Source organism: Taudactylus pleione, unplaced genomic scaffold (genome assembly GCF_031769625.1).
Source record: "Taudactylus pleione unplaced genomic scaffold, aTauple2 ptg000737l, whole genome shotgun sequence".
NCBI classification, from domain to species: Eukaryota; Metazoa; Chordata; class Amphibia; order Anura; family Myobatrachidae; genus Taudactylus; species Taudactylus pleione.
The window spans coordinates 1816429-1829035 of record NW_028285139.1 but is presented as its reverse complement, the minus strand read 5'-3'; the positions used below and the strand labels follow the sequence as shown (position 1 = coordinate 1829035).

General features: G+C 43.8%; 1 protein-coding gene and 1 non-coding gene across 2 annotated transcripts; one reads left to right on the top strand and one right to left on the bottom strand.

The window, feature by feature from the left end:
• The first annotated feature begins 101 nt into the window (after window positions 1–101).
• LOC148477208 (signal recognition particle RNA) lies at window positions 102–402 on the top strand. The gene has a single exon (XR_015872541.1).
• A 7029-nt stretch (window positions 403–7431) lies between these two features.
• Window positions 7432–11684, bottom strand: LRRC14B (leucine rich repeat containing 14B). Its single transcript, XM_088457070.1, has 2 exons — window positions 10771–11684; window positions 7432–8378 (listed from the first exon to the last, which is right to left on the bottom strand). The coding sequence occupies exons 1-2, from the start codon at window positions 11673–11675 to the stop codon at window positions 7736–7738; spliced, it is 1548 nt and encodes a 515-aa protein (XP_088313196.1). The 5' UTR covers window positions 11676–11684; the 3' UTR covers window positions 7432–7735.
• Window positions 11685–12607: the final 923 nt, after the last annotated feature.

The window sequence follows — 12607 nt, the reverse complement described above, 5'->3', positions numbered from 1 at the left end:
GCTGTTAGTTCCTCTAAGTACAGACGCCAGGCGGCGCTGGTGCGGCCGGTGACGTCAGAGGCCGTGCAGCTACTAGGCAGCGAGAGCAGAGCTATATAGACGCCGGGTGCGGTGGCGTGCGTCTGTAATCCCAGCTACATGGGAGGCTGAGGCTGGCGGATTGCTTGAGTCCAGGAGTTCTGGTCCTCACCGAGCTATGTCGATCGGGTGTCCACGCTAAGCTCGGTATCAATATGGTGACCCTGGGGGAGCCCGGGGCCACCAGGTTGCACTAAGGAGGGGTGAACCGGCCCAGGTCGGAGACGGAGCAGGTCAAAGCCCCCGTGCCAATCAGTAGTGGGATCGCGCCTGTGAATAGTCAGTGCTGAGCAGCCTGGGCAACACAGTGAGACCCAGTCTTTTTGCATTATTATTATTATTACACCTCTCTCTGTGACCTTTATTTATTACACTTGTTATACATCACACAGACACAGCGCTTTTGACCACAGAGGCAGCGTAATATGTTCAAATAGTGTAGTAATTGCTGTTAACGTTACCAGGAATTTAATTTAATGTAATATATGTAAGTTTATTAAAGTCTGCACCAATAGTAATACATCCTTAGTATTACATTCATGACACAAAATATTGTACAATCAATTTTATGTCTGCGGATTATTTATTTTTTGATATATATTAATGTGTAAATTGTAAAACACGGTGAGCTACGGCGAGTGTGACTGACCCCTACTGGAGGACGAAATAAAAATCCGGCTTGGTCTGTGTGATTCTTCCTATGGCCAGACGAGGTCGCTCCGCTCTTTGCTAGTTTGATTTGCATTGAACAGCCACAGCCTAATTTTCCATTCACAGCTCACAGTTATAATAAAAGATGTTAAAAAATGTTTTAATAGTTTTTCTTTGAGCTCTGAATATTAAGGTGATTCAGTTTGTTTGCCATTTGTAAAGAAACCCTTAAAAACTGTGTACAAGGTAACCCTTCAAGCTCTTCTCCGGACATGCAGAGGACTAGTCTGTGTCGGCAGTCCTGTGTTCCTGCTTCCTGGGGAAACAATGGACTGATGGATCATAGTTTAATGTAGACATGCTCAATTTATGCAAACCAGTATGAAATCCTGTCACATGTGGGCAATTTGTTTCTAAAGTTATACCATTTTGTTGTCCAATTGTAAAGCAAACATTACTTTTGCTGGCCATACACGCTGCAATTATCGGGACGATCCGCCCGATATCGGCGGATCGCCACGATAATTGTAGCGTGGGGGGGGGGGCGACCGAGGGTTAAATATTGCTCGGTCGGGCATGCTGGATTGTCCAGCATGCCCGTCCGATGCGATATTTACCCGGTAACTGTCGGCCGCATCGGGCAGTGTATGCCCAGCGCGGCCGACAGACAGACATTTCCTGTGTTCCTTCCTATGGAAGGAACAGGGAAATGTCTCCTCCCTCGGGGGCGGAGCGCAGATGTCGGGCTATACACTGTGAGATTTCTCTCACAGTGTATGCCGCGGACATCTGCGGCTGGCAGCCGGCCAGATAAAATGTCTGTCGGTCTGACAGACATTTTATCTTGCCGTGTATGCCCAGCATTAGTTTGAGTATTAGAAATTCGTTACATTACTGTACAATGTAGCCATGTACGGTCAAAAGAGCTCTTATAGAACCAATTTGACAAAAATGGGTTAGAGCAGAGGTTCCCACACTCCGCCATTACAGTCCAGGTTTTAAGGATAGCCATGCTTGACCTCAGGTGATGTACTTAGTACCTCAATTAATTTGATTTAACCATCTGGATCCAAGCATGGATACCCTTAAAACCTGGATCGAGATGGTGGAATTTGGGAAACTCTGGGTTAGAGAATAACTTTGAAACAAAGTTTCAGAATTCCTTTCCCCAACAGAGGGTCCAAAATTCTAGGCCAATGGTTCTCAAAGTGGGTCTTCAGGACCCCATACAGGTCATGGGGGGAGATGCATGAAGCCCAGAAACGGTATCAGCGCACGTTATGTGCGCTGATACCGCTTCTCCCAGATGTATGATCGGGGGTCTGGGCGGTAAATGACAGGGGCGCTATGCGTCCCTGTCATTATCGGCGCTGCTATCTACAAGATAGCAGCGCCGATAGCCTGGGCCATGTATGAACTGTCAGATCGTCTGACCGTTTGGCCCGCTGTAGCTGTTGTTATCGACAGCTACAGCCTGGTGCTAGCCTATCCCCACAGCAGGGACAGCGCTGTCCCTGTTGCGGCGGCTGCCGGCTCCAGGGAGCACGCTGGAATTTCGCGATACTTGTGAGATCCCGCGCATGCTCAGTGGAGCCAGCCGGGACAGAGACACAGCACATCAGCACTAGGCGCCGGAGGGGGGAGTTAACGCTCCCCCTCTCCGGGCCGATGCGATGTTCTTACATCTCATTGGTAGTGCTTCCTGCTTCGCCTCGGTAAAGAGGCGAAGCGGGAAGTGTTATAGCGGCATGTTAAGTGCCGATATCATACATCTACCCCATGGTTTGCAGGTTACACAGCAGGTGCACATGTGTATTCTTTACTGACTGACACATTTTAAAAAATCCAGAGGTGGAGCCAATTATTAAACTTGTGATGCTGTGAGGATACCTGGAAAACATGTACTGTTTGGGGTCCTGAGGACTGACTTTGAGAACCTGTGTTCTAAGCCAAATCCCCTTTCAAAAATGTATAGGCCAGAAGTTCCCAAATGTGATCCTCAAGGCTCCCCTACAGTTCAGGTTTTAGAGAGATCCATGGTTGAGCACAGGTGACTGAAGTACTAATTAATCCACCTGTGTTCAACCATGGAGATCTCTAAAACCTGAACCATTTGGGAACTTCTGGTATAGGCTATCACATAAGGTTTTAAAAGTGTCCAAAATCTCCATTTAAACCAGACTTGAAAAAAATATGAAGAATAACCCGTGCACTACACAAGCTCTTACACTAAGGGGCATATGTATTAAAGCTTGATGTGAGATAAAATTGTGACCAATCGGCTCCAAACTATCATTTCTTAAACACAGCCTGCAAAATGTAAAGGCCCCCATACATCAGCAATTGACAGCAGCAATTGTGCAATTTGCAATCGATTGAAAAAGGGAAAGATTTTTAGACACAATCGATTGCAGAATTGCCACAATCGATTTAAAAAGGGAAAGAATTTTATACACAATCAATTGCTGATGTATGGGTGCCTTGAGTTAGAAGCTGATTGGTTGGTGATATATATCTCACAATTTTATCTCACATCAGGCTTTGATGCATATGTCCTTAAAGGCCCCCATACATCAGCAATTTATTGCAGCAATCGTGCAATTCTGCAATCGATTGACAAAGGGATAGATTTTAATACACAATCGATTGCAGAATTGCACGATTGCTGCAATCAATTGCTGATGTATGGGAGGGAGCCTTAAGTCATATTTGCAGAGCTGGGTGAGTTCAGATTTTCCAAAGTATATATACTTTTTACTATTTAAACTATATGTAACATTTTTGTAGTATGTATATAAATAAAATTATTATTATTTTTATTATTATTATTGTGAATGTCAAATGTGTAATGTCCATTATTAAAATTCAGCATTTTACTATGGAATGTACAGTAATGGCTTCTCCCAGCATAACACATCAGTTGGCATATACAGGAACTCCTCTTTATACTGTAACTTAAGAATCACAAAAACATTACCAATATTTAATATTTTATTGAGCCACAAGAACTTGTGATCCCCCAATCTCAGCCCGATTTCCATAAATTACTTACAATAATGCAGAAAATGATATCTTGCACTTCTGTGGTATATATGATGACGTATGTATTTTTTATCATTTGTCTGGTAACAATGTTAGCTCTTTAATAATAAAGGTTGTATATTAATGTTATTTCCCATCAATCTAAAATATTGATGGTTATGTTCTAATATTTCTCTGTCTGTATCTATGGCAACTTTTGTCCAACCAAATTTGAATGCTGTCCATCCACTACAAGATGCGGGACGACGGCACGATTATGAGGCCGTCATCTCCCGCGGGGTGAACTGCATACACTGAACGTTCAGAGTATACAGATCAATCATCCCCGAATATGGCAACCTGACGGCGGTCGTCAGGTTGACCGTCATGTTCGGGCGATGATTGATGTTAAAAATGACCAGCGGGCGAGCGCATCGCTGGTCATTTTTAACATATTACTGCCCAATTTGCTGGTGATTACCAAGCGATGGAGCGATAACGACGGTAGTTTTCGCTCAGTTGCTAGGTTTAATCGCCTAGTGGATGGGCAGCTTAAGTGTGCAGTGGCGTAACTCCTGGAGGCAATGGAGTCTGAACTGCACGCTGCCTGTAGCGTTAGAAAAGCAGCCCGCAACTATTTACAAAGGCTGCACTCTTTAGTGTGCATCCCCACCCCCTCCTGAACTTTCGCTGCTTCACATATAGAGAGTAGGAAGCCAATCAGATGCTAGCTATCATTTATCTATTCTATCCTAGAATAATATAGACAGAATCTGATTGGTTGCTATGTTATACACGGGATGTAGTCAGGAAGCTGACGGTCTAAATGCCGACCGCTGGTTCCCGACTGTCAAATCCTGGCAAGGTACTAATGACAGGCGTCGAAAAACAGACGCCTGTCATTAGACCTACGCCGGGAGCCCAACGCCCGGCATACCGAACGAAGGTAAGCCGGGCGCGGACAGCCACTGGAGGGGGGAGGGTTAGGTTTTAGGGCTCCCAGGTGGACTTAGGGTTAGGCATCCCCCCCCCGGAGACTTAGGTTTAGGCTGCGGGGAAGGGGGGGTTAGGTTTAGGCAGTAGGGGGGAGGTTAGGGTTAAGCACCCCTAAGGGAGGGTTAGTGTAGGGAGTAGGGTTAGCAGCACTTACTTTAATTAGCGATCAGGATCTTCACCTGTGCCGGGCTTCCACTGTCGGGATTTGAACCGCTGGCCATGCGGTTGGCGGTAATACCTACTACACTCGTTATACACCACCTTTTATTTTTAGAAGCTTTAGTAAATATACTCCCAAGTCTCTATCAAAGAACACAATACAGGATACAATGAGTGCTATGTTGTTTTGAGTTAATTATCTGGAAAAGAACATCTCTTTAAAATATTTAGCTTTTTTTTAACCATATAATGTACATAAATGAAAATATAATTATTTGACTTTGAACGTAAAAAAAAAGCTGTATGTTGAGAAAACAAAATAAAAATGTAGTGTAGAGTAAACAAAAAAATATTCACAGCAAAACCAACACGGTAAAGTGTAGTGCAAATTTGGCACCAAGTGCATCATGCCCTGACACTTGTCCGTCATATTGCATACACCCCCAACTCAGTAATTTACATGGAACTACTATCTGACTGACAACAGGGTAATGGAGGCCAATAGTAAAGGTTACAGGTCACAGGTGTGCACTGCCCAACAAGCAGAGCATAGCAGAGATAGGACCAGCAGAATCAAGGATCATGTGATTCAAGAGTCCTGAATCTTCAGTAGGGGTGGGCAATAAGCAGCCCTCCAGGTGTTTGTAGAACTACACATCCCAGCATGCCCTGCCACATTTTTGCTATTTAGCTATGCTAAAACTGTTGAAAGGCATGCTGGGATTTGTAGTTCAATAACACCTGGAGGGCCACTTATTGCTCACCCCCAGGGGCGTATCCACCCCTTGGCCAGGATGGCACCCGCCAGGGGCGCTGGCCGAAAGGGGGCGCCATACGGGGGAGAGTAACTCTGACTGGAACCCTTAGGAAGAAGTTTCTGCTCTTGCTGCACAGTGTCCGGACCTGGGATGGATGTCAATGCCGGTGATATCAGCGCTGATGCTCTCGCTGGTGCTGGCCCCTCCCCCTCCCCACATTCTTGCTCACGTCACCTCTCCAGTAAAAACCCTGGAAAGGAGTGCAGTCCCCATATGTAACTGACATCGGCATCAACCAATCGCCGCAGTTGGACTCCCCGGGCAAAGAGAACAAGCTGAGCCTATCAAATAAGCAAAGACAGATGATGTTGCTTGAATCAGCCCACCCCTTCCCAAAGCAAAGTTAGTAAACGTCTGTCATTCTGTCAGCGCACCCCTGATCTACAGGAAGCTAAAACACTGCAATATACACACATTTCACATTCCCTTAATCACAACACTATAATCAGCACACTACCCTTCATAAAAATATACTATGCTCTCTCACCACGGTAGCACCTACAGACTGTGGTTCAACTCCTGCCTTACAGATTTATAGGTATTATATATTGCACATTACTTCACAACTCTCTCTGATTGTCAGGGAGACTCCCTGAAATATTAGCAAACTCCCTGAATAGTCTAACAATCTCCCTGATTGCACCCTACTCCCTTTATGAAGCTGTTATATAACAAACCCCCCCAGAGATATATACATTCAAATGGGATCATTAGTATCATATCCCTGCATTGGTTATAAGGCACAATGGGGTAGAAGCCCAGAAACGGTATCAGCGCACGTTAAGTGCGCTGATACAGTTTCTCCCCGATGTATGATCGGGGGTCTGGGCGGTAAATGACAGGGGCGCTATGCGCCCCTGTCATTATCGGCGCTGCTATCTACAAGATAGCAGCGCCGACAGCCTGGGCTATGTACGAACGGTCATATCTTCTGACCGTTCAGCCGGCTGTAGCTGTCGTTATCGACAGCTACAGCCTGGCGATAGCCTATCCCCACAGCAGGGACAGCGCTGTCCCTGCTGTGGCGGCTACCGGCTTCAGGGCTGCACGCGGGGATCTCGCGATATTTGCGAGATCCCGCGCATGCTCATTGGAGCCGGCCGGGCCTGACACACATCGCATCAGCACTAGGCTGATGCGATGTGGTCTGTAGCGGGTAGCGCCGGAGGGGGGAGTTAACGCTCCCCGTCTCCGGCCGGTGAGATGTTCACACATCTCACCGGTAGCGCTTCCTGCTTCGCCTCGGTAAAGAGGCGAAGCAGGAAGCGTTATAGCGGCACTTAACGTGCCACTATAATACATCTACCCCAATGATCCCTATGGTTACATGCATGTTCTGAAAAGTATCAGTGTGTTTTCAGATGCAGCAGTACACACCCACTTTACCGCCACACTCATAGGTGTTGCTTTCACAACCTCCCTGAAATACTCTTTCAAAAGTAGGCAAGTATGTGTTGCACCCTAATATCAAACAGTATGTTGCCTTATGTAGCGTGCCATTAGATAGTCCGGTACTTTTTATGTTCTTATTCTGCCCTGTTTCATACAGCACTGCTACACAATAAAATAAGCCCCATGTGATGGCCTGTATGATGTGAGTGAGTATGGAGGGTGGCAGGGGCTGAAAGGGAAGGTCTTGTGAATGTAGTAACCACCTTAAAAACAAAAGTAGTCAATTAAAACAATTGATAAATATAAAACTGGCAAACGTTCAACAACAAAAAGGAAATTTGGCCCAATCTGTACTGTAGTCCTCTAATTCATTGTTCCTTCTTTTTTTTATGGATTAAAAGTATGGTTATGTCAGTAGCACATACCCATCATTCAGCTGTTGCAAACGGATTATATTTGTAACCAGCGTCAGCTCTATTACTTTAAACTTTAGAATTGCAACTTCGCTCAGACTTTTGTTTTACGCTTTGCTGCATTTTACCTTGTGGATACTGAGGACTCATCATTGTTTTTTATATCCTTGCCAAGAATATACAGTTGAGTTTTTTGCTTGTAAGTTGCTACAGTTTCTGCAGTGCTGATGTGAAACTCTGTAAGGCATCTTTAAATGAAGTAAGTAATCCTACTCCAAGTTCACTACTGGTCTCTTCTATAGCAGCATCATAGCTGCCAAACAGAGGCGTGACTGCTGATATGTCTTCTCGCGCAGCTTGGCGCAAGATCCGGCACAAGGATTCCTTGACATTGTCATATTTGTGTTGATCGAACTTTGTGAGAGTCATTTCATCAAGGGGGTAGCTGACATCAGGAGGGTAGCAGTCCCTTGGCACTGGAAATTCAATGTATTTCAACCTGGGTAGATTGGCCAGTACTCTGAATATACGCCTTTGAGCTATAGACGTTAAAGGATTTCCAATGAATTTAAAATTTTCTAGTTTGATGCAGTTTATCAAACCCATCTCCATGACATGGATATTCATGTCTCCAATGTCACATTCCTCCAAAACCAAAGTACGTAGCGTATGTGAAGCCTTGTATAGGAGCTTAAAAAAAGTTGATGGAAAGAGTTCTGACACTTTGTGACCACTGAGGTCTAGTAGTTCCAGATGTTCTGCGTGGAGGCTGTTTGCCAAGTAAGCCATGTCTACATGAGTCAGATCGCAGTTCGATAGTTCCAGAACTTTCAAGGGTGTCTTCAGCTGGCTGAAAAATATATAATAGACAGGTACAACCAAGTAAACATCTGGGGGTATATTTACTAAAGTGAGAGTTTGTTGAAGTGAAGATGTTTCCCATAGCAACCAATCAGATTCTATCATCTTCTAGAAGACGCTAGATAAATGTTAAGTAGGATATGATTGGTTACTATGGGCAACATCTCCACGTCTAAAAACTTTCACTTTAGTAAATATACCCCCTGTTCTGTAACATTCTAAATGTATTTTACATGTAGCCATTTCTATATGAGCAATTAAATAATATCACCATGGTGGAACAGGATATGAGAAATTAAATAATATCACCATGGTGGAACAGGCTGCCATGTGCTGGAGCATGCTCAGTGTCACTAAATAAGGAGGATTTCAGCCTATCAGCTACCCACGTGGAATCGGGTCATTATAAGTTTAACCCTTCTCTGGATTTTTACCACATCTTGCTCAATCTTTATCTACAACTTGCTGGAATACCTGGACACTACTCACAGCTGCAGCACACAGGATCACCATGGATGGAAGTTGGTTAATTTTCTATGCACTTTTCTCTATCCAGTGCAGGGGATGCAGCTGCTACAGGGCTCGGTCACTTGGGGGCCCCGAAGGCCCAGCATGTCATTCCCCTGCACAGGTTTAATTATCATTAGTAGTGCCGTGCGCTGGGGTCAGGGCCCGGTGGTTTACTTCCTGGCGGGTGTGGGGGAGGTAGGGGACTGTACAGAGCCGCATGTTGGAGAGAAAGACTAGCAAGACAGCATAGAGCATGGCCAGGAAACTCCCAGACCTTAGTCCCATTGATAACTTGTCAATCCTCATGAGACGGGTGGACAAACAAAAACCCACAAATTCTGACAAACTCCAAGCATTGATCAGGTAAGAATGGGCGGCCATCAGTTAGTATGTGGCCCAGAAGTTGATTGACAGCATGCCAGGGCGATTTGGAGACGTCTTGAAAAAGAAGGGTCAACACTGCAAATATTATGACTCTTCGCATAAACTTAATGTAATTGTCAATAAAAGCCTTTGACACTTATGAAATGCTTGTAATTTTACTTCAGCATACCATAGTAACATCTGACTAAAAGGTCTAAAAACACTGAAGTAGCAGACTTTGTGAAAACCAATACTTGTGCCCTTCTCAAAACTTTTGGCCATGGCTGTATATAAGTCTTAAGTGCAAGATTGAAAAGTTACAAAACCTTTTCTCACAATGTTTGGAGTAGATGGGGAAAATGCTGACCGCCTAATTACAGTTTTTGGTGGGTTCTAAATATATTTATGTTTTTATATAGTAATACTTAAATATACAAATCCATGAACTGCAGTTACTTTAATAACTGTTTAATTATATTTTGCAGAATTGGTAGTGGATTCTACATCCGACATCTGTATTTTCAAACGTTTTATTTAAATTTCGTTAAGAATTAAATCCTTTTCAAAATAAAATTTTTAGTTATTAATTTGGGTAACGTCATTGAAAAAGATTGCTGGATATGATAATATGGGAATAATGACTACAATGAGAGATGAAGGTAGGTACAAACGATATAGACTGAGCATGTTAATGTATTAAAATGCTAGGCAACACTAACCACGCCTCTTGTGCGGCACCAGCCATAACCACTCTGGTGGAGTCCTGAGTTGAATATGCATTCAAATGGGATCATTAGTATAATTTCCCCGCATTGGTTATAAGGCACAATGATCCGTATGGCTACATGCATTTTCTGAAAAGTATCAGTGTGTTTTCATCAACCATTAGATCTTACTAACTGCTTTGTGGCTCATTTACATTTGAATGTAAGTCAGTTTTATGACACGCCTCTCAGATGTAACAGTACACGCCCACTTTACCGCTGCGCTCATAGGTGTTGTTTTCACTGTCTCCCTGAAATGCTTTTTCAAAAGTAGGCAAATATGCATTAAGCCTCAGAAGGTGCCTTTTATTACAGATTTTTCCCTGCAGCTCCTAAGTGGAAAATCTGTGTTAAATCCACTCTCTGAGGCTTAACACGTGGGGTAGTGACCCCTACTTGAATCTGCCTGAGTAATTTTGTATTTTTACCAAACTTGGCAATTTATTTAAAAAAAAAATAAAAAAAATATTTAAATATATAAAAAACGCTGCTCCTTACCTCTATGGGGGGAATTCAAATGTGTTGTGTGCCGGTGACAACTAGATGGCGCCCGTCGGTGCAATTAAATTGTTGTGCCGTTCGAGCGTGCACAGCCGCTGACATTTCTACTCACAGCCCCCTGAGCTGGCGAGCAGAAATTACCAAAAAGTGACCCGTTTCAGTGCTCAAACAGGACTTTTTCGTGGACGTGACAATGTCCCGTAATTTTGACAGGCTGCTAACTAGTAAAAAATAACAATTTACCTCAGCAGTTTCCTGAGCCTTCCTGTAAGGGTAGAAAAGGAGAGACTCAGTTCTGTCAGATGCTCCATATTGCTTAATTTCTCCCCAATGACCGATAAGACCGCTTCATCTTCTGCTGTGTAATGCGTAACATTGAAAGTCCTTGTCGGCAAGGTAAGTGACCTCAGTTGTGGGAAAGTGATGTTATTTAGAAGTACTTCAAGATGATAAAGTTCTAAGCGAACATTGTGAACTATCTCTAGTTTGTGTATTGTAGTGGGTTCAGCAAGTCGTAATATGTAAAAGAGCTTCCTTAAAGCCAAACTGTCTGCTCTAAAAGCCACACATCGTATCTTTAGTGGGCAGTGACATCTCATCAACAGAGCTTGTACCACAAGTTCATAGTTCTTTTCTGTAACAAACAGGTTCAAGAGGACATCAATGTGAACATCAAACACAGAGGGCTGGAAATCGAGCACTTGCATCTCGATGAGAAGATCGAAGCAGAGCTGAGCAATCATTTCTGTTCGGGCCCATCTGCCCAACGTCTTCTTACATTTGCAAGGTTGAAATTCAATGTCTTGTATGGCAGTCAAATCCACAACTGTAAGTCTTTTGGAGTAAGTTGTGGAGCAATTTAATACATAATTCTTCAATCCCTTTATACAAGCTGTCAGACTACGTTGGCATGCCCAATGGCTGATATCCTCCGGACAGTCTAGTGATTTGCCCAGTAGTTGTCCGAAGTTAAATTCTGTCAGTGGCCAGTTTTCAATTAACAGGATGATTAAGTCTTCCTTCTCGTGTAAGTAACAAGCCTTGAGTAAGAGTGGGTAAAGATTATGTGCCACATTGCTGATGTTTTTCTTGGCATATTCCTGGTTGGATATAAAGGCTTCTGTGCCGATAAATCTCAGTGTCTTCATCTTGTAAATGAGAATTCTCCTCTCTGACCTGGACACTGTCTAGTTGCTCTCTGGAGCTCAGCCTGTGTCATGATGTTTTATTTTTAGATGCAGCTGACACTGGTATTTGTTGGGAAATGAAAACCACCAGCCTTATGTCAGTCTCACTGTCCTTAGGCAGCTTCCCAGTCAGAATTTAAATTGTGCCAAATGTATGGGGAGCCATATATAATAACTCATACACCTTTTTATATAGATAAAAAAAATATATATACATATACGCATCACATACACTTGCTGTCCACTTCATTATGTACACCGATGTGCCTCCTGAACAGTCTGAGTACATCATGGCAAGGATTCAGCAAGGTGCTGGAAAGATCCCTGGTCCATGGTGACGTGATAGCATCGCACAATCGCTACAGATTTGTCAGCTGCACATTCTTGCAACGTATTATCTGTTTCATCAGATTCCGAATGTGCTCTATTGGATTGAGACCTAGTGGGGTTGGGTAAGAGATCCTGGCGCTGATAATGCTGGTGGTCAAAATCCCGGCAGTGGAATCCCTACGGTGGAAATCCCAATGCCACCCCTCACGCAGCCTAACCCTATACTCACCATCAGGGTTGTAGCCGTTGGGATTCCGATGCCGGGATTCTGACCTTCCATATTGTGTGCGCTGGGATGACAACTCCATCCTGATCTGGTGACTGTGGAGGCTACTGCAGTACATTGAACTCCTTGTCATGTCCATGAAACCAGCTCAATATGGTGCATTATCCTATTAGCCATTAGAATATGGGCAGACTAAGGACATAAAGGGACCACATAGTGAGTAACAATTTTCAGGTAAACCAAATAAGTAACCCAGACGCTGGAGAGTTAAAGAACTTTCAGGCTCAATGTAGTTGTGTGTAGTAGTCACTCTCACTTAAACATAAATAAATAGATA

What these genes read in the sequence shown, in the direction of transcription:
- LRRC14B (XM_088457070.1), bottom strand. Translation starts at nt 11,675, where the DNA reads ATGAAGACACTGAGATTTATCGGCACAGAAGCCTTTATATCCAACCAG. An exon ending in AGGCTCAGGAAACTGCTGAG is followed by an intron (nt 8,379 to 10,770) that starts GTAAATTGTTAT and finishes TATATTTTTCAG; the next exon opens with CCAGCTGAAGACACCCTTGA.